This window comes from Kryptolebias marmoratus, linkage group LG17 (assembly GCF_001649575.2).
Source record: "Kryptolebias marmoratus isolate JLee-2015 linkage group LG17, ASM164957v2, whole genome shotgun sequence".
In the NCBI taxonomy this organism is placed as follows: Eukaryota; Metazoa; Chordata; class Actinopteri; order Cyprinodontiformes; family Rivulidae; genus Kryptolebias; species Kryptolebias marmoratus.
This window is the reverse complement of record NC_051446.1, coordinates 21,754,482-21,774,702: the sequence shown is the minus strand read 5'-3', so window position 1 is coordinate 21,774,702 and position 20,221 is coordinate 21,754,482. Positions and strand designations below refer to the sequence as shown.

Sequence of the window (20,221 nt, the reverse complement as noted above, 5' to 3'; positions counted from 1 at the left end):
AACTAATTTCTGCTTCTTTCAGCTTTTGTTCTTCTATCTTATGCAAATCTTCTTCAAATTAGCTGCTGTTTCACTTTTTGCGTTTTCATTAAACTTCAGCTGTTCAGCATATCTTCAGCCGCTTTCAGCAAAATCATTCAGCAAAAAAAGCATTCATACTGCATTTTCGCAGGAAATGCAACTTCTCTAGTTTAATCTATACAAACACCAAACTTCTAATAGATATGAAGGGAAAATATCAGTGTTCTTACTTCTGGAAGCAGTGAGCTGCAGTAAGGACCCAGTTCTTATGGATGAGAGTTCCTCCACAGACATGAATGTAATGTTTACTCCCCCGTGGTCGAACCTGTGAGAGACAACAACCTCCTCAGCAATTAAACATGTAGGAATAATCTTAACCTTTCTTTCTCTTACTTTATAAATGTTACATACAGGCTAAATGAGAAAATGTTTGTTGTGTTTCAGTGGTAATGTGCATTTTGTCCACTAGAGGGCAGCAACAAGTCAAGTTTCAAACTCTACTCTGGTTTGTTAATAAAGTTCAGAAACGTTTATGTCTGTGTTTATTTTTATAAATTCATTTAGACTAATATAAACATACTTTAGTGGCTAATGTCTTGCACTTGTGGTTTGGTTTTCTTTTACAATGAAAGTAGGTATGTCCTTTTTAAAACATGTCTGAGGTTTTGTTTACCTGAATTTTATTTTGATTTAAAGCTGAATTGACCTGGACTCTATAGTTCTGATTTGCTGCACAATTAAAGTCCTTTAATTAAATTAATTTAAACATTTAAATACATTTTAGTGACCTTTAATTGTTTATTCTTCTGACTTTTACATTCCCAGAACTATTTAGGTGTCACAAACTTTGCATGAAATGATGATGAAAATGCTTTAGAAGCAGCAGAAACACATACTGTTCTCAGTCAAACAGCTAAAGCCATCAGTGATCAATGAAATTCTGAACCCGTCTGCGATTTACCTGCAGAGACACCTGCCAGGGCCAGGAGTGAGGTCTGGCCTCGTTCCCAGAGACAATCCTCTCAACCATGTTGGGTTTGAAGTGAGCCATGCCGCAATCCTTAGGCCAGTCTAAGAGGAGAAAACGCCACATTAACGCAAAAAGTTTTGATTTTGAAGCTTTAGGATTCTTTGGAAGTGTTCTCGTTGGCCTCACCCAAGTGGAGGACTTTGTGCTGCGGCTGTGCTTCGGGGTTGAGGGTGTATGCAGCTGCAGGCAGGGATGCCTTGCTCAACAGCAGCAACAGAGACAGAGACAGGAGCAGAGGAGGTCCTGGAGCAGCCATCGTCTTCAGCAGAATCACCAGCCACTACACGAGCCATGCTTTTTATAGCAGGCGGCAAACGTACGAACACAGGTACAGTAAACACACAAACAGCAGCACAACAAAGGCAGAGCGCTGGATCGTTCTCCTGGAGCTCTGAGCTTTACTGCAGCTGAGGAAAAAAAAAGGGGGGGATTTTGGGGAGTCCCATCAGCACTTTCACACACATACATGTACTGTAGTTGGAGTTGTACTGTACACAAACAAGCACCGGGTCATATGACTGAACGGTGACACGCTGACCTGAAAATAACCTTCATATCAGGTGAAAATCACCACCAGTCACAGTTCATCCAGTAAACATGACTCAGGATAAACTGAATCAAGGGGAAAGCCAATCAGAAAAGGTTCAATGTTATTCAGTCTGCTTCAGCGCCAAAAAGAGAGTAAAATCCAAGTAAACAGAAACTCAGAGATGTGCGGAAATGCTTCTTTCAGATCTTTAGTTCAATGCTTTGGCTTGTAGAAAAGTAACTGACTGGTTTTACATTAGCTGGTCTTCTCTTTTAACTTGCCTATGCAGGAAAAACACTTATGAATGTATTAAATCCTGAAAAATAACTTAACTGTTTAATCTTTGGAAAGACATCAGCCTCAGTAAGTTAGTAATTAGCTGGACTAGACTGAAGTCATGCAAACAGGAAATTAGAGATATATTTTACTGACACTGCAGAGTTTTCTGTTCCAGAGTGTGTCTGTGCATTATTTACAACACAAATTTTTCCAAATATAATCCACTTTTATGCAAATTAATACTATTTAATCTACTTTTAAAATGTCAAAAAAAGCAACAAAACACAAGAGATGCTTTAACTTTTGTTAAGAGTTTCACTCCTTCAGGAAGAAAGGATCAGGCTTTTTGGAAACTTTTTCAAAATTGTGGAAAAAAAATCAATCTTGGGGTCATTTTTGATTCCTTTTTAATTTGATAACAAATAAATCTTGCAGTCAGAATCGGTTTTATCCAGTTGTGGGCCTTTAAATCTTTTCTAATTCTTTTCTCTTTTAGTGATTTTGGGAAAGTAATTGATTCCTGATTGTAATATACATTATTTCTGCCTTTATTAATGTTTGTTTTTTAACAGCAGCTTCTTGAAAATGCTACAGAATGACTCAGGCTCATTCAAGCAAGACTTTTCTTACTTGTTTTGACCCCCAGCTCAATCTAGAAATAATTAATTTAGTTTCTTTGTTTTATAAATCATTAAATGGGTTAGAATCTCTTTACCTTGTCAGCTTTTAACTTTTTACGCCTCAGAGGTCAGAGCAGGTTTGTTTGAGCTTCACTTTAACAACAAAACCTTATTTTAGAACTATTTTAATTCTGAAATATTTGAACCAGATGGACTCAATGTCTCGTATGTTTAATGTCTTTTCTGATTCATTATTTTTAAAATCTTTTCATATTTTCCTGCATGCGCTGTGGTTTGGTCCGTGTGCTCAAACAAAACAAACTGACTTGACTTTGAACACACAAAGTGTGAAAATATGACAACAATACCTGCAGCAGAAGCCACTAGTGAGCCGAGCCTTTCTGCCGTGGTGAATGACAGAGAATGTGCCCGCTCATCTGAACGGTCGAGCCTCGGTGGTCACACCTCAGCTCCGGTTCACCAAGTTCCTGAGTGTTTTGTTGGAGAGGTGACAGAGTGCGCCTCAGTTTCTGAGTCTTGGCTCGTTGCTGAACTGCATTTTTAGCTGCGGTTGGAGGTTTAATGAGCATTGTATCATAAATGTTATGAAAAAGTTGAATAATTCAAATTGGCTTGTTTTAAAATTGTTCTGTTATCATTACAACACCCAACCACCTCTCTGAATTAAAGGTAATGACTTTCAGCTACTACCACACCACGTTTTGGCTCAATATCTGTAAAAAAAATAACTGAGTTCAAGACATTTTTGTGTTTTTTTAGCTTATTTGGCTGTGGCAGACATCTTGAATTGGGTTGGCTAAAGATAATCAGGAGTAAAAGTGCATCCAGTGATTACTTTCTGCACATTTCCTTCAAATTCATCGAGTGGTTCATGAGATTTCTTGCTAACACACACACAAATACACACACTCAGGCAAAAACAGTCATCTACCTTTCGCCTTTCTGCAAAATGAAAGAATAATGTAAGTACTTTCAAACAATATCTAGGCTAATTAGGATTATTTAATCCTCAGAGAGCTCTCAGTTTGAAGAATCGGAGAAATTCTGTTTCAGGAGCTAACCCAAATGATCCTCGGAGCAAAGTTATTTTTAAATTCTTCATAAAATAGCTTGAGGGCTTGCCCACTAAATTACAAACTGAAATACCATGAATAAGATTAGCTAAAAATAAGCTAAAAATCACAGCTGTCAATAAGTTCAATCCATGTTTTTTGAACCCAATTAATGAAGTCATCATTATATGTTTAAAACAAGCATAATCACATGTTGTTGAAGCTTTAATATGAATAAGAATAACATGAAAATTATTATACAGTTATCACAAAACTTTACACGTTCATTTATGTTTTTGCTCATTGAGTAAGACAGCAAAGAATCAATTCTAGCCTTTTTGTAATAAAGAAACAAACTTATTGAACATCTATACTAACAAATGTACTACATTGTATTTGTTTTGTCACTGAATCTTTCATATTGTTTTTAAAATAGTTAATTTTTTAGAACAGCGTCAACCGAGAGGAGTTTTAGATGTGATCTAAACAGAGTTTCATCCATCGCTTCTATCAGAGTTCAGCTCAGGACTAAATTCATCTCCAGCATCAGTCGTCTGTCTTTCTGGAGCCTCCGCACCATCCAGGCCTCATCAGGGATCTACTTTTAGTCTTTTTCTTGATTTGTTTACTCTCATGTGTGGGAGACTTTACGCTGCTGGCCACCTCCTCTCGTTGCACCTCCTCCTCTACTTCTTTACTGATTTCTTCCTCCGTTTTGCTTCTTTTGCGATCAGCTTCCTGTGTTTCCTGCTTCAGCTCCTCTCCTCCTCCATCCAGTTTGTCCTCACTCTCGCCCTCCACCATGCACTTAATACTCATTGCAGGCGGGCTCATATCAGGGTCCATCGTTGTTATCATGTTGGATATGAGGGGAGGCATCGGAGCCTTCTTCTTCTTCGAGGAGGGCCTCAGAGGTTTAGGGCTGCTCTTGAGGTCCAGATGTTTCTGTATGGCTGTGCTCAGCTCCTTTGGGTCCAACGACGCTCCGTGAACTTCCCACGTCAACCCCTCCTCGTCCCACTGCACCTGCTTCATGCTGCCCCTCCTGCTCCGCTCCTCCTCTGGTTGCAGCTTCAGACACGACCTCCTCCTCTCCAGAGAGTGTGGAGAACCGGAGGCAACGGCCCACTCTGGGTCGTCTCGTTTCTTCTCCTCGTCTTCGCTGCTGCTGACCAGGAACATGCTGGAAGATGCTGAGACCAGGTTGGAGTGGGATCCCGTCGGAGACTTCAGGTTTAGTCTGGATCCCGGCGGAGAGCCCAGGAGAGAATGAGACCCAGTGTTGGAGGTGGACATGTCCCTCCGGAGGTCACAGCAGGAGCCCAAAGGAGAGACTGTCTGCACAGCAGCTTCCACCATTTCCAGCTGAGAAGTCATCGTTGCTTTTTCTCTGAACGCCCTCCGAGTCTTTAGAGTTCCTCCCCAGGGGGTCAAGTTGCACCTGGAGTACTCCCTCAATTGGGAATCACTCAAGGAAGAAACGAGCGGCGTTTTCCAACCTTTATCCGTCAAATAGCTTTGCTCTACCCGCCGTGGCAGCTCAAAATGACAACCCGAGGATCCTGTTTTAATTTCCTGCTCTTCTGCTAAGCAATTTGGCTTTGAGTCGCAAGACATTGGTGATGAAGTTTTTGCTCCTTCACTTTCCAGTCCCAGGGTGTCTCCAGGACTGGGCGACTCTTTTACTGTGTCCCTAACGAGGTCTCCAGGATCTGGACACCCCTCTGCATCTGCTAGGCTAAAATGCGAGGGGACTGGGGAAGGGAACTGAAACAAAAGCTTCTCCGAGGAGCCCTTTCTGTGTGTGCTGCTGGGCCAAAGCTGAGGAGAGGCTTCAGGGAGCTGATGTGCGCTCAGTGTTAACGGCGAGGAAGAGGATGAAGCTAAAAGACCCTCGGCCGGTAAAGTAGGGGTGTGAAAGGGGGAGATAAGTGGTGAGGGTGTGGTTGGGGGAGAAGTTAGTTTGGACATTGGGGAGTCTGGAGTAAAGGAGCTGGGAGCATCCTGGCTGAGGCTACAGGGGCGTGAGGACCCTTCTTTCCACACAACCGTGTCCGGAGTGCTGCTGCGGCTGCTGCACCCACTCCAGCGCTGCGTGTTGGAAATCCAGCGCTCGCTGAGCGGAGGAGGGGGGCTCATCAGGTCCTCGTTTTGGGTCGTGGGCGAGAACTGGTGGCTGTTGTCCCGCCACTTGTTGTGGCGCAGCTGCTGGAGCGTCCCCTGGTTCTGCTCGGAGTGCGTGTTGGTGCTCGAGCTGCGCTTCAGGCTCAGTCTGGTCCAGGCAGGGTCCCGCTTGTGTGGCGAGCCCGCTGCCATGACCACGTCCACAGAGCTCTTGGAGAGGGAGAAAATGGGTGTCCGGTCATCCTCGTCCTCCAGAATCCTAGCTTCACTGGTGGAGGACAATCTCTGACTGACTGGACAGCAAACGGACTGGTAGCTCTCAGACGCCGGGCGACCCGACCGCGCCATGATGACAGCACAAACCTGTCAGGAAAAACACATTTTTATCATTTAATCGTCCTTTTTTTCAAAGTGTGTCCCTTGTATGTGGCCACAGACTTAATATGTTATAGATTAAACTCTTTTTACAACATTGTGTGTGAATCTTTGCTCTGTTCTTGAGAAGAACAGGAAAGATCTTCACCCCTACAGAATGCAGTAAGAGTCGGATCTCACAGGGCTGCCACTGGTCAGGATTGGCTGGCAACTCAAAATCGAGAAAATGGACGAGTTTTTTGTTGCCGTCTTACTGAATTCTGTGTTTGCGGCGAAGTGAGCAGCGAGCCACGTGGGCACAGTGTGAGCGGCGGCCTCCCCCATGTTTATGATTCCTGATGACAGACAGACAGATTCGGAATTTACAGAAACTAAATCAAGAAGGGTTTCAGACACACTCAGAAAATTTGTCGCACACACTTTTTAAAATGTGTTCAAAGTTTAAGCGACGAGGCAACAGGCCTTTGCGACTTACACAAAGACATGAGAACATGTTGCAATCATTTTTAGACATTTTGAAGACACTCGAAGTGTCCGGTTGGCTCAGTGGGACGCTGGCTCAAAGGAAAGGCTTCAAAACAACGGACATTTTGCCACGTGTCCCAAACATTGTTATTTTTTTACTGATTATGGATAAAACTGTCACTCTGCTCCACTAAACTGGGTTGTTTTTAATGCCCTTGTTGTGTGTCTGTTAGCAAAATATCTCATGATCCAATAGACAGATTTTAATGAAATGTCCAAAAACTAATCACTGGATGAACATCTATAACTGATGAACAGATGTACAACCTATTAAAATAAATAATAATCATGTTTTCAGTTTTCCTTTGCCTTTTCAAGAGGGACCAAGAATCGTTATTTTTGTTTGTGTTTTAGCTGTTTGTGCAACAATCTTTTAATAAATGATATTGAAATGTAAATATATTTGAAAGAAATAGAAACATGTTCAGAAAACACCGTTGATTAGAATAAATTATTCACTAATATCTTGCTTGTGACTTTGTTTTCACAGCTTTTGAGGGTAATATGTGTCTCTTTAGTGGTTAAATGCTTTGCTATGTTCATTAGCTTGTTGCTAACGCTCTTTGTTCCCCAGTTTAAAGCTCTGTAAAGCCAATCTGAGCTCCAGGATCAGCTGATAATTCTCTGCAGACTCATCACAACACCACACACGGTGTCTTTTTGTGCACCGCTAACGAATCTCCATCGTAAAAACCTGTTTAAAACAATATCTGAACTGTTTTGAGAGACGCATCGTTGGGGATTTAGATGAGACAGTTGAAACACACACGCAAACACCCACACATCCACGGGCACTTCCAGATTAGCCAAACAAGATTACACAATCCAGATTATTTGATTATTGAGACAAATTGAAGATTAATCCAGATTTAAAAAGAGTATTTGACCATTTGTTGAAAGAGGACATTAACAATTAAGTTACAGACAGTTAAGGATGGAAGAAACAATAGAATAGACACATTTTTAATCTTCAGTCAGTGCAGATGGTGTTCCTAATCTTTTAAAAGGAGGGTTTCTTATCTGTGACGTTTGTGTTCATTGAATATAAAAGCCAAAACAAAATCTTTTTGATGCATTTGCACAAAAATTTATCAATTAACTTAAATAATTAATATTTCAATACACAAACATCTAATTAGTCTCTGTTCTAAGTGTCTCAACCATAATTTATTTGCACATTCTGTCTTATAATTTGCCTAGAATGGCAAAATAGAAACTCAGTTCCCCTAAATGGCAGCTCTCACACAGCTACAGGACAACGCCAGAAAACAATAGAAGTTAACCTCTTACCTGAAAGTTCACACCTCGTGTCCTGTTTTGGCCTAATTAGTGCCTCTCCTTCCTGCTGTCATTCGTCCCTCCCTCCTCAAATGGATCTTCTCGTTTCCAGTCACACAAACAGTCTCGGGTTTTATCCGCCGTCCCCTTCCTTGACCTCTGATCCTCTGCTTTCCCCTCATATGGATCACATGCGATGTTGGCTCCGGCGGGACTGTTGTGGCCTTTTCTCTTTCTAAATGTGGGTTTTGCGGTGTGTTTGTGTGCGTCCGAGGAGCGGGGCCATTACTTTTTACCTTTAGCCCCGAGGATTACCAGTCATCTCATTAGCTGCTGTCCAATCCGCTCTTTGTGTGGCAGCATGTGTGTGGAAGTGAGCAGTGGGTGGTTCATAATCAGTCTGATTCAAGGGGGAGATCAGGCCAGCTGTCAGGACTGTCATAACCACAACGGTCTCAAAGTATTGTGAGGAACTGTGAGGCTTTTTAAACCATTATGCTGTAGGAACAAAGTGTCCGAGCTACCAAGATGCGTTCACCAGTCTCATCTAATGTTTCATTTGTTTTTGCAAATATTTAGTTTTAAAAAGGAAACTGGCAAAGGCAGGTTTTGTTTACATCTTGAACTAAGTTGAATTTGTGAGCTTTATGGCTGGATGATGGACAAACAAACAAAAGGTTCATCACAGCAACGATCTCCACTTTCCTTATGTGATGCAGCCATATTGGATTCTGGGGTCATGTCTGGATTTCCAGTTTGTTTTTTCCACCTAAGAACTCCAAAACTATTAATCTATTTAGTGACATTTCAACTTTAGGTAGTTTCTGGATATCTGGAGAAATAATAAACCTAATCATTGTGATTTTAGGTTCAACAAGGGGCCTCAAATGCTGAAATCTGCCCAGGACCCTTCAGGCGGTTAATGCAGCCATGCAGATAACAGAACGACTCGGTGAGAAGCAGACAGCTGCGTCTCGCACCCTTTTAATGCCACAAACAGAAAAAGGCTGCAGGTTAGTAACCAGGTGAGTCTGGTAAAGCTGACAAGAAGAAAAGTCAACCAGGTGCTGGAGCTGATAGCTCACAAAGTCATGGCTGGTGAGCAGAAAAGCTTTCTGAAGTTGACCTGTAGTAGTTCACCTGTAGTACTTAGACCTGTTTTAGCTGTTTGGATGTTCAGACCAGGTGCTGCTGCTGGCTGCTGGTGTGTCTGTGGGTCTGCTGCTCCTGCTGCTGCTGGGTCTGCTGATCTGCTGCCTGCGGAGGAAGAAGAACGAGCAGAATCAGTACCAGGAGCTCCAGTCCTCAGTGCCATCAGTACCGCCATGTTCTGCTCCGGTGATCCTGGTGTCTCAGGGCTGCTGGCCCTCGTGAGTACCACCACAAACATTTAAATTAAAACTTTAACTGTTAATTGTATTATTCTTAAAGCAGACGTTGTATTTCATTTACGGGGAATGCAGTTTACAGTTTAAGACCTGCCAATAATAACAATTTATATTGTTGCAGAAGATTCACTTGATATTTTGTGTGTGTGTCGAAGGTCCAGTGAGATCCCTTTCACTTTACCTCCTCGCTTCATCCCACAAAACATTGGAGATCTGACAAATGATGAGAAAGAGGAGAAAGAGGAGGAGGAGGGGATGAAGACGGACACCCGGAGGGATATTTTGGCTCATCGTGGGTCTCTCTCAGTGAGAAGTGGGTCATTACTACTGATTTTTTATTATTCTGATGAGATATTTTATTTAAAAGATAAAATCCAGAAATTTAAAACTTGATTTAAAAATTCTACTTGTATTATTAAGTTGATTAAAAATCCCTTATTTGCTCTCTGAACAACCAGAAGCTCTGTGATGTGAGCTTAACATTTACTTCTTTTGTCTTGTTTAATTCTGACACATTTAGCTCAACACCACAATGATCAAAATTAGTTTTAATTGATTTATATGACTGCTAAAAAATATGTTTTCTCAAGTACATGGAAACGTTTGCTATAGCCAGAGCATCATCATCATTTAATTCATGGTTTCTAATCCAGGGTTTTGGTTTTACAAGCAGCCAAAAGCAGAAACTTCATCAGCGAGCACGTTGAATTATCAGTTTTTCAGAGCTGGAAAAAATGCCTCAATCAGTTAATTTTACAGTTTATTAATAATATTTAAACAGTATATCTGTGATAATGCAAAACAAGAATTCAAAGCAGTCATGATTTCTTGTTTTGCAGCCAACAAACAAACAAACAAACATCAGTTTTAAGAATTAGCTGCAGTCTTCATTAAGCAGCTTGGTAAAAGTTTTTTTGCTGCTGGAAGGTTCTTGAAATCATTTTAAAGAAAAATTCAAGGGTTTCCTGCAGCTTATCTAAAATGAATGATTTGTAAAAATGTTATTAAAATATTCCTAATTCACAAATTGACTCAGGAGAGGTTTATATCAGTTTTTAAAGATGTGGAGCCGATAAATGTTGATATTTTGTCTTCAAACCGTTTTACTTCTGCTTATATGTTACAGAATGTCAGAATCATTATATGCATTTATTTAGATTAATGTGAAATGTGGTTGGATATATTTATCATTAACCTTAAATGTTAAAAAAAGTCTAAGTGACTGCCTTTTTGAGCAGTGACTGAGTTTCTGCAGCTTTTTGACTTTAGTTCCTTCATTCCTGCATCGATCTGTCACAGCAAAGGGTTCTTCTAGCTGATCCAGTTTGGTACCAGTTTTTGAGGTTGGACCAGCTGCCTGTTTAAAATCCCCTTTAAATACTGATTCTCTCAGTTTTATTTCTCATTTTCATCAGGTTGGTACCCGGTTGGGTCGGTGTTGGCAGGCCTGTACTCCGTGACCCCTCTGAACGAGGTGGTGGCCCCCCCTCCGGGCATGGCCACGCGCCTCTGCTTCTCCGTGGAGTACCGGCACGGCAGCGAACAGCTCATGGTGTCCCTGCTCCGCCTCGGTAACCTGCCCCCTCGTTTCCACAGCAACGTGACGCTGGTGGAGCTCCGGCTCCTTCCTGATGACCGGAGGCCCCGCCAGGCGAGGGCCCGGGGGACGGGGCCCGACCCGGAGTTCAGCGACTGCTTGATTTTTCAGGCATGTGTTTCTGGACATAATGTTTGTAGACTGTTACTGGTGTGTTTAATTTTACCAGTAAATCTGAGGACTCAGGAGTTGTGTGTCTCTAACAGGTGTCAGCAGTGTGTGTGCTGAAGAGCACCCTGAGTGTGTGTGTGCTGAGTGTGGATAAAGATGGTAAGCGACACGCCGTGGGCAGAGTGTTGTTTCCTTTGGAGCGGGAGCTTGGTCAGGCTGGTAGAGTCCTCTGGAGAGACCTGGACCCAGAGCAGGACACACAGGTAAAAGGCCTAGCATTACTTGAAGGAATGCATGTTGATCACTGTGATGACAAAGCTCAGGATCATTCTGCTCTTCGATCCTTCAGTGTTCAGAGCTGGGCGATGTGCAGATTTCTCTGAGCTACAGTCCGTCTCTGCAGCGCCTCTCGGTGGTGGTTTTAAAGGCCCGAGGCCTCCAGCTGCTCACAGACGCAGGTACGAGGAGTTTCAGGATCCAAAGCTTTCGGGTGTTCTTCCATACCTGCAGTACAGATTCCAGGCTTTAGTCTGGTTCCACATCTGTTTCTCCCAGGTGTGTGTGTCCAGGTGAGCTTACAGACACACGCCCAGGTGGTGAAGACGAAGAGAAGCTGTGAGATGACAGCCGAACAGGACCCCGTCTTCAACCACAGGATGACCTTTAAACTGCGACTGCAGAACTTGGACGAGTCCTGCCTGAGGTTTGAGCTCCAGCAACCAAATGACAACCGCTCAGGTGACAAACTTACCAACTGATTGGTGATTAGTTTGTCTTTCACACATTTTACCTCCAGCTGTATGAAATAAATACACCATGAATTTATAAAAATGGGTATTAAAGTCAGAAATCTGATCTCCTCAGCTTGTTTATTTGCTTCTTGTGTTTCCAGAACCTCCATCCCAGCTGGGAGTGCTGGTTCTGGGTCCCTTCATGTATGCCCGGGGTCCTCAACTGCAGCACTGGATGGACATGGTCAACAAGGCACAGAAACCGATCCAGCTGTGGCACGGGCTGAGAAAAGCCACCTAAATCCCAAGCCACGCTCATTCCTCATGCACAAACTCTGAAATAATGAATATTTATATCATTAAAAACATTTACCTCTGTGTATCTTAACCTGCAGTCTTCAGTGTCTAACACTTTTATCAAAGCATTCGGTTTAGAAACCAAACATCTACCTCAGAACTTAAATGGGGCAAAATTGGAGCTTAAGAAAAGTAAATATCAGTTTTAAATTGCATTGGTGCGCAGAAACAACAGAGACAGCTTTGTTATGACAGCTAAAGATCCACGTCTTACATGTCAGGTAATGATAAATCTGTAATTCAGCTACTCTTACAGCTCCTAAAATTGGTCATCTTCACTTCTGGAGTGGTTGTTATACAGAATTAAACTTTTTACGTTACCCCTTTGAATCATTGTTTTGTATTATTTTCAATATATTAAATGTAAAAAAGAAAAGCCGACAAACATTCTTGTATTTTTCTAAGCATATATGCATTTGAAAATCTGTCTCAAAATAAACCAATTCGTCATTGCTTGGTATCGTTCTTTAATCTTGTGAAGATGTCTAAAAAAAACCCTTCTACTTTTTGTTTTATGAAAATGCTCGTTTGTGAGTAGTTTTTCTTCTTCTTTTAATGGCATGTAACTTTAAAATTTTAACCCCATTCTCATGTTTGTATTCATGCGATGCGTTTTGTGTCTCTTGACATATTACATACATATTACATTTCTATTTAAGCGTAAAAAAGAGAGAACATACCCGAATCAGAAAAGAGCGCTGTGGGTTTTCTCGGTACTTCCTGATTTCGTCCAGCAGGTGGCGCCCGTCGTCATCAGCCCGTGGTGCGCAGCCGCAGTTGGAGCCGTAGAGTGAGATTCAGGAAGCGCTATGAAACGTAAACAGCGTTTCATGGTTGAATATGAGTTTTTAGCTTTTTACCAGCATGAAAATAAATGAAAATACTTTACTGGAAGGGAAGACAGTCGTGTTGGTTCCTTATAATGAAGAACACGTACCCAGGTAACCTATAAGCTAGTCCTGAACATATTTACTTTCATTTATTTTTAGGCTAAAATGCTATTTTTATGGAGAATTTTATTTTTTTTACGGTAATTTCTTCGTTATTATACAAAAACATACAACCCCAGCTGTTACAATTTGTGAATATTAAATTTTAATTTGTTAATATGAATGAAAACAGTCTCTTTTGTAGGAGAATGGGTTAGGAAAATAAAGTGTCTTAAATGTTCTGTAATATCACAACAGTGTTTCATCATTTTCTGCTCAAAACAAAATGGAAATAAGGCTGTTTTTTAATTCAAATTTTATTTTTATTTCTCTCTTTTTGTCGAACAAGACAGCCAAACTAATATAACCACGATTCTGAGTATATTATGTTTATTTTTAGTTTTTTAATTGTTTTTAATAAAAAAAAAAAAACATTTGCACATCTTGTGTCATGGAGCACTTGTGTATTTCAGCTCAAGTACAAATCAAAATCAGCGTAATTGTTTGTTAAATAAATGTTTTAGTTATTAAGAGTTAGATGCGGTTCCTTCATGGCCCGTTAATAACTTTAAATTCTTCACTATATCCGGTTCTTTTCTTGTGTAATTTGCTGTTTTCTGCAGGTATCACGAGTGGATGAAATCTCCTGAGCTGCAGCAGCTGACTGCTTCAGAGCCGCTGAGCCTGGAACAAGAGTACGACATGCAGAGGAGCTGGAGGGAAGATAACGACAGTACGGGCTCATCAGTCTGCACTTTTCATGCAAAAAAAACCCCAACAACACTTATAAATGCTCTGAAGAGCTGTGGGTCAGCCAGTATGAAACAAAAATGTTTAATTGTTGTTCCAGATTCAAGTCTTTAATAAATAAAAACGCACAAAAGATGTGAAATGTGATTTATGCCACAGTTTGATTTCTTCCCAGAGTGCACGTTCATCATCTTGGACAAGCAGAGGTGGGCGGAGCCCGGTGTGGAGGAGGAGCAATGCATGGTGGGAGATGTCAACATCTTCCTGACTGACCCCACAGACCTGTCTGTAGCCGAGCTGGAGATCATGATAGCCGGTGACTGATGACTTTCTCAAGCTTGTTTAGTCCACCAGCTGTTAGGATGTTCAGCTTTTTAAAGTTCTCAGAGTGAAGTGCTTGTTTTTGGTTTTTTGTTTTTTAAAACAGAGCCAACTTACAGAGGCAGGGGCATCGGGAAGGAGGTGACGAGCATCATGATGTGCTACGGTGAGGAGTTGATGCATTTCGTAACGTTTGTTAATGTTGCGCATCGACCAAATAGATTTAGTTATTTACAAAATGGAGAAAAGTAGTTAAAACCCACTTTTTGTTGGGCTTTTCCCTGCTCTTTCAGTACTGAAATTTTTATTTTTTTTTGTTGTTGGTAAAGAAATAACTTAGAATCTAAAGATTAAAAACGACAATGAAGGATTTACTCTCAAGTCATCACATTTCAGCTACTTCTACTGCCTTTCTGTTTGATAAAATGTTCTGATTGTGACAGATGTATCACTGGCATTGTAATTCCTCTGAATAACTTTAAACCTGCTATAAACAGCTTTATATTTTCTTTACAATGAAACATAAATCTGGGTAAAAAAAAAGGCTTTTGTGAACAAATGCTGCCACTGTAGCGTCCAGTAACTCCCTAAAACCTTCAAGCGTGTGCTGCCGCTGTGGAGGAAGCTTTTTGCAAAGGATAATTAGTGTTTAGTCGTATTCACTGGGTTGTTTATCACCAGGAGTCACCAAATTTGGGGTCAGAAAGTTTCAAGTCAAAATTGGTGTGGACAACCAGGTCAGCGTCTCCATGTTCAAGAAGCTGCACTTCCGAGAGGTGAGGAGGAGACGTTATCTGTCTGCGTGAGGTTGGTTTGTTGCTTTAACGGGAATCCCAATCAGCGCTGCCGTTTCTGCGCAGGTGTCGGTGTGTGACGTGTTCAAAGAGGTGACCCTGGAGCTGACAGTGGACGAGTCGGTTCGGACGAGGCTGCAGGACGGAGTGGCTTACGTGAAGGAGAGAGACTACAGACAAACGTGCAGCAGCAGACATGAACTTTTCTCTCAGTAAGAAGCTGTTCTGAGCCGCTCACTGAGGAGTGGAGCAGGTCGGCCCGCTCTCAGGTGAGGAAGATGAAACGTGGAGGACTTCACTTGAAAATCTATCTTCAAGACAAGCAGGGATGGTAGAATTTTTTCTAAAATGTGTTTTAAAATGCACATTTCCTTTTGCACACAACTGCATAATAAAAACGTTTCATTATATTTGATTTTACCTTGAAAGTATACAAGTATGGTGGCCCTTTTGGTTCAAAACAGAGAAAATCACAAAGCTTTTTTCTGCCATAATAGGCTGGTTTTGGTCTCGTGTTTCAGCCGATAAATGAGCTCACTCTCTGGAATCCTTTGTTATTGATGATATTTAGGAAATGGCCGCCGTCCGTCACACAAATTGATTTATTTACAGTTTCTGCTCAGCTGGTGCTGCTCCAGATGCAAATCTAAACTTGACAAAACTAATTTTATATCACAGTAATGATTACTTTCAACATTTATCACTAATGATTACAGTTATTATTAAAAACAGACGATAATGAGGGGAAATATATATTAAAAATGACAATTTAGATAAAATCTAAAGATGATAATTCCAAAATGGAGTGGCTTTTTTAGAACCAAATGTTATTTTTCTGCTTTGTGAAGCATCTTCCTCGCTCTTATATCATATTATTTGATTTAAATTATGATTTAAATCTAAATTCAGGCAAGACAAAACTTTCTAAGCAGGCAGGTGTCCCTTTGGTACAAAAAGTGCAACATTCACAGGTTTCTTTTTTTTGGTCTTTGTTTATTAATGCTGCTGCTGTTTGAGCATGAACAAAGCTGAACAAGAAACAAAGCTGCAAATGCATTTTTAAAAAAAAATAAAATAAGATCAGTGTTTTGGAGTTTGAAGCATATAAACTGCTGGTCTTTAGTCACAGAAACTTTAAAGATTCTGGGTGAAACTTAGAGCCAGAAAACACATTATTACAATCTTAACGAGCAAGAACAACTTGAAGAAATACTTTTTTTTTTAAATCCTCTGCATTCTGAAGAGGAATAAAACTTTTAATAATTGAATTTAAGTGTGGTAGCTTTAAAACATTTAGAATATTTAAATTTAAATAAGATAAAAATGACTTATACACCCAACCTCTCGCTGCTCCCCAGGACTGAGGCTCAGTTCTTCTTACCTGTAGTTTACTAATTAGTTTATAAAAGTTAGAGGCCAAGTTTGTCAAATTTGACTGAAAAATAAACTAATTAAAAAAACCTCAGCTAAAATCAATCAGTTTACTTGTTTAAGCTCCTTTTTTGTTGTCATGAATCAACGAACAGAAAAGCTTTGGGTTTTGGCTTCTTCAATTGTTTCTTTTTTAAAAAATAATCAGTCAAAAATAAATCGATCAGTTTAAAGATTTTATAATAAAAATACCTCCTAATAAAGCTCGAAGCTACGATCATTACAGAAATGTGAACACGAAACAAAACATTTAGCTTTCTGGTTTCACGAACAAAACTGAAAACACTGTTTTTAAATCACCTCCTGCATCTTTGGCAAACATCTCTGCCTGTTATTTTATTTATCATTTGGTAAAATTCACTCCTGACGACGTTAGTAACGGTGAGCGGACGGCGAAGGCACACACTCAGACTGAGACGGGCTGATGCAACATTTCACTGAATATTTCTCAAACACAACCTGCAAACAGCCGGATGTTTGCTGTTTTTTTTTTTTTTTTTAAATAGGCTGAAGTACAAAGAGTACAAGAGCGACAATTCCATAGGAATAACATCTCTCCTTGTACACACGTCTATTTGTGCAGATCTTTCCTTCCCTGCGCCACAAACACGGCGAGGAGAAGCTCATTTTAACGAGATTCAATATTTTTGCATGTTGAAAAGAAAAGCCCCAGACTTCACGGGTTGAAAGTCCTGCAGCTCTGAGCTGTGATGGCGGCGTTTATTTCTTGGACGTTTGTGTCGATTCGAGAAGTTCTTTCGCCGCGGACGACAGATCCTGCAGCAGCCGCCTGACCGCGCCCTCCTGCACCCAGGAGAAACAGCCGTTAACGGCGGCGTTGACTGGCACGCAGACGTCCTCCTTCTGCAGGTCGGTCAGCCGGCAGGCGGCGGCGACTCCGACCAATCCCACCATCAACAGGAGGAGGAGCTTAAACATCAGACCAATGAGAGAGCGTCTTGGTTTAGGCGGCGGCTCCACGGTGACCTTTTTATTTCCTGAAACAAGAAATCTGAAATCAGAACATCTTCAGGCGGGAACTGCAGATATTTGCGAATAAAGAACTCACCTGCAGCTTGTCCGTTCTTTTTCTTCCTCTCCTCATTCTTCTTCTTCTGCTGCTCCTGCGCAGCCAAAGCCGCCACCTGAGCGTTGTACTCTTTCCTCCTCCTCTCCTTCTCCTCCGCCTTCTCCCGTTTACGAGCCTCCCTCTCTCGGGCCTCCCGCTCCCTCTGTTTCGCCTCTTTCTTCTTCTCCAGCTCTGTGTGCAGACACAACATTGAGTCATCCACTCAGATGCCTGTTTATAATTTGGGAAATCATAGAAAAGAGCAACAGTTACATTTTCTGAAAATTAAAAGCTGACAAAAACCAAAAAATCTTGAAGAAATACTTCTAAAAAACCTAAAAAATACAAAAGGTCTGACTGCTTGGAAGTAAAATGAAATTAAAAAGAAGTATGGCACAAAAGTTATACATTTATTCTTTCCTCAAACCCACGTCCTTAAAGCCTTTTGTAAGATTTTTATGAGTTTATTTTCCTTTTTTATTTGATCACCACTATCCTAATCCAAACATCTGTCACCCTGTCTGACGTTTGTTGGCTTCAAAACAGATCTTTTCATTCAAATGACATATTTAGACATTTAGAAGGTTTATTTTCTGCAAAAAGAACCTTTTCTGCCTTAGAAATCAGGAGTATTTGTTTTACATTATGCATAAAAGATTGGGAGAAGGTAAAAAAACAAGCAAAACAAAAAAATATGGGAGAAATTTTGCTTTTTCTTCTCATCTCTCTGAGACTGTAACAGCCTTTAAGGCCTCTCTGCAGTTGTTGTGAACTTGCATAAAGTCTTTTACAAAAAAAACAACTTTTTTTTTCTTTATAAAATGATCTAAAATGGTTAAAACTAGGATTCAAAGCTGTACGTACATCTAATAATTAGTTTTATGGGCTCAATGCAGAAGTTACTTCTGTAGGAGACATTTTTGGCTGCTTACCCTTTTCCTTTAAAAGGCGCTTCTCTCGAGCACGATCGACGTCCTCCTGAATCGCTCTCATGTGCTGCAGGACCTGAAAAACGCAGTCGTTTCAGTTCTGGATGCTTCCGTTTTAACTGTACGTGTGAAACAGTCGATTCTCCGCCGCGTCACCTTTGTGGCGCACTGTTTGCACTGCTTCTCATCCAGGCAGTCCCCCGCAGCTTTGGCCAGGCCGGTCTCCAGAGGGTTGTCCTTCAGATCGAGCCACTTCAGATTCTGAGCAGAAAAACACAGAGTCAGTGACGACAAGAAAAAAAAAAAAAAAAGACGAGAACTTCGGCCACTCAGACTCCTGACGTCACTGACACACGGGCAGAATATGAATGTATGAATGTTCACCCACCCTGAGCTGAGAGAAGCTCACAGGCAGAACCATCAGCTTGTTGTTGTAAAGGTCCAGATGTTGAAGACTGACCAGGTTCCCAAGGTCGTCTGGCAAACAGGTCAGCTGGTTTTTACTCAAGTCCAGCTTCACCAAGTGAGTCAGGTTGCAAAACTCTGGCTGCATAAAAGAAACAGCAACAGAGACATTTTATTTTTTATATTTTCTGTATGATAGCCACGGAAACAGGAAGAAAAGATAAAACTGCTCTAATAGAAATATAGAAAATAGATGAGAGTGGATGGACAAAGCTCGAGAATTTAGATTCTGAAGTAAAAATGCAAACATTAAACAAATCTAAACTTGTCCTAATTTAAGTAAGTCCATGGGGAAACACTTGTCTTGTCTGTAAAGTGTGACACTATATATTAAAAAATCCTTCAGCTTTGACTAATGCATAGAAATGTGTTTCCAGTTAAATAATTCATGACTCATTCCTGTTCTGTCTCCTGTCTTTTTGTCTCCAAAACAAACAACATGGCTGCTCTCTGTCTCGTAAACCTTTCCTTTGACCTTTGCTGCCACCCTTTTTGTTAAAAATCACTCCTGAAACTTTCCTCCATCCTGCCTGGACTCTTCTTCACCTCTTTCCCCGTCCTCTTGGACAGTGGGGACCTTAAGTACTTGAAGTCCTTCACCTTTGTGACCTCTGACCTCCTTGTAGCCTCACTGTTCCACCTGCCTCCCTCTCATTCACACACATAGACTGTCTTGCCACGACTAACTTTCATTCCTCGTCTTTCAAGTGCCAAATATAGTGCATATATAGTTTTTTATGTATTATTTTATAGTTTGCAATGAGTACCTTTAACAGGATATATCCCCATGTTTTAGTGCATTATGCTCATTATATTATGTGCAGGATTTGTGTGTTTGATACCTACAGGAAGGGAGATAATGTTGTTACAAGACAAGTCCAAGACAGTGGCTTTGGGGAATGAAGCCTGTTGGGAAAATAAAACAAACATAAATATGAAGAAGACTTTAGATTAATATTTTAACCCATTACATTATTAGCTAAAACATACCAAGCTGTGGGTTTAAAAACACAGCAAAAGGTGTACGTTTCTGCACACAAATTAAGATTTATAGATGCTAAATAAGTTACCAGCTCCTTGACGGGCACCTCACTGAGGTTACAGAGGCTCAGGTCCGCTTCATTCCCGCTGATTTTATCCTTCAGGTTTAACACTTTGTTTTTACTCATTCTGCAGTCTGAAGGGAACAAAAACACATCGAACAAACGGACCGATTCCAACACTTTGGCTGCCGATGTTACACTTTAGCAAACAGGAAGCTCTGTAACTTTAACTGTTTTTTTTTAATCAAATCACTTCTCACCTGTTGGGAAAACCAAAGCCAAGCTGCGTTCGAGTTTCACAAAAAGAACAAAAAAAACACAGGCTTGAGAGGTAAAGAATTGAAGAAAGCTGACGGGTAAAAACTCCGTATCATTTGTGTTTTTGGCAGCACTGACTGCTTCTCAATGAAAATCCACGTCACTGATTGAGCAAAGACTTGGAGACGCGGAGG

General features: G+C 40.9%; 5 protein-coding genes across 5 annotated transcripts in view; 2 read left to right on the top strand and 3 right to left on the bottom strand.

Moving 5' to 3' along the window:
• zgc:112285 (uncharacterized protein LOC561476 homolog) overlaps positions 1–1,337 on the bottom strand; it is a 4,533-nt gene extending 3,196 nt beyond the window's left edge. The window contains exons 1-3 of the mRNA XM_017433587.3: positions 1,178–1,337; positions 983–1,092; positions 252–346 (exon numbers count right to left, since the gene is read on the bottom strand). Coding sequence (XP_017289076.1) covers positions 252–346; positions 983–1,092; positions 1,178–1,307 — 335 coding nt within the window. The 5' untranslated portion in view covers positions 1,308–1,337. The remainder of the gene's footprint in view (positions 1–251; positions 347–982; positions 1,093–1,177) is intronic.
• A 2,444-nt stretch (positions 1,338–3,781) lies between these two features.
• On the bottom strand, positions 3,782–8,129 carry LOC108247595. The gene is made up of 2 exons (XM_017435862.3): positions 7,867–8,129; positions 3,782–6,039 (listed from the first exon to the last, which is right to left on the bottom strand). Exon 2 carries the CDS (start codon positions 6,022–6,024, stop codon positions 4,099–4,101), a length of 1,926 nt encoding a protein of 641 aa, XP_017291351.1. The 5' UTR covers positions 6,025–6,039; positions 7,867–8,129; the 3' UTR covers positions 3,782–4,098.
• A 599-nt stretch (positions 8,130–8,728) lies between these two features.
• On the top strand, positions 8,729–12,468 carry syt15 (synaptotagmin XV). Its single transcript, XM_017436127.3, has 8 exons — positions 8,729–8,952; positions 9,035–9,224; positions 9,398–9,555; positions 10,658–10,950; positions 11,046–11,213; positions 11,300–11,408; positions 11,506–11,688; positions 11,843–12,468. Exons 1-8 carry the CDS (start codon positions 8,946–8,948, stop codon positions 11,980–11,982), a joined length of 1,248 nt encoding a protein of 415 aa, XP_017291616.1. The 5' UTR covers positions 8,729–8,945; the 3' UTR covers positions 11,983–12,468.
• A 350-nt stretch (positions 12,469–12,818) lies between these two features.
• nat9 (N-acetyltransferase 9 (GCN5-related, putative)) lies at positions 12,819–16,404 on the top strand. Its single transcript, XM_017433938.3, has 6 exons — positions 12,819–12,979; positions 13,591–13,700; positions 13,893–14,033; positions 14,145–14,204; positions 14,720–14,814; positions 14,899–16,404. The coding sequence occupies exons 1-6, from the start codon at positions 12,903–12,905 to the stop codon at positions 15,046–15,048; spliced, it is 633 nt and encodes a 210-aa protein (XP_017289427.1). The 5' UTR covers positions 12,819–12,902; the 3' UTR covers positions 15,049–16,404.
• A 309-nt stretch (positions 16,405–16,713) lies between these two features.
• Positions 16,714–20,221, bottom strand: lrrc59 (leucine rich repeat containing 59). Its single transcript, XM_017433928.3, has 8 exons — positions 20,030–20,221; positions 19,797–19,903; positions 19,573–19,632; positions 18,650–18,808; positions 18,418–18,522; positions 18,265–18,337; positions 17,333–17,524; positions 16,714–17,261 (listed from the first exon to the last, which is right to left on the bottom strand). Exons 2-8 carry the CDS (start codon positions 19,893–19,895, stop codon positions 16,984–16,986), a joined length of 966 nt encoding a protein of 321 aa, XP_017289417.1. The 5' UTR covers positions 19,896–19,903; positions 20,030–20,221; the 3' UTR covers positions 16,714–16,983.

Coding starts and splice junctions, on each gene's coding strand:
- lrrc59 (XM_017433928.3), bottom strand. CDS start 19,895: ATGAGTAAAAACAAAGTGTTAAACCTGAAGGATAAAATCAGCGGGAAT. Junction 19,633..19,796: donor AGGTGCCCGTCAAGGAGCTG/GTAACTTATTTA, acceptor TTTTCCCAACAG/GCTTCATTCCCCAAAGCCAC. Junction 18,809..19,572: donor ACAACATTATCTCCCTTCCT/GTAGGTATCAAA, acceptor TCTTTTATGCAG/CCAGAGTTTTGCAACCTGAC.
- syt15 (XM_017436127.3), top strand. Junction 9,556..10,657: donor TGGGTCTCTCTCAGTGAGAA/GTGGGTCATTAC, acceptor CATTTTCATCAG/GTTGGTACCCGGTTGGGTCG. Junction 11,689..11,842: donor ACCAAATGACAACCGCTCAG/GTGACAAACTTA, acceptor TTGTGTTTCCAG/AACCTCCATCCCAGCTGGGA.
- nat9 (XM_017433938.3), top strand. CDS start 12,903: ATGAAAATAAATGAAAATACTTTACTGGAAGGGAAGACAGTCGTGTTG. Junction 14,034..14,144: donor GCTGGAGATCATGATAGCCG/GTGACTGATGAC, acceptor TTTTTAAAACAG/AGCCAACTTACAGAGGCAGG. Junction 14,205..14,719: donor GAGCATCATGATGTGCTACG/GTGAGGAGTTGA, acceptor GTTTATCACCAG/GAGTCACCAAATTTGGGGTC.
- LOC108247595 (XM_017435862.3), bottom strand. CDS start 6,024: ATGGCGCGGTCGGGTCGCCCGGCGTCTGAGAGCTACCAGTCCGTTTGC.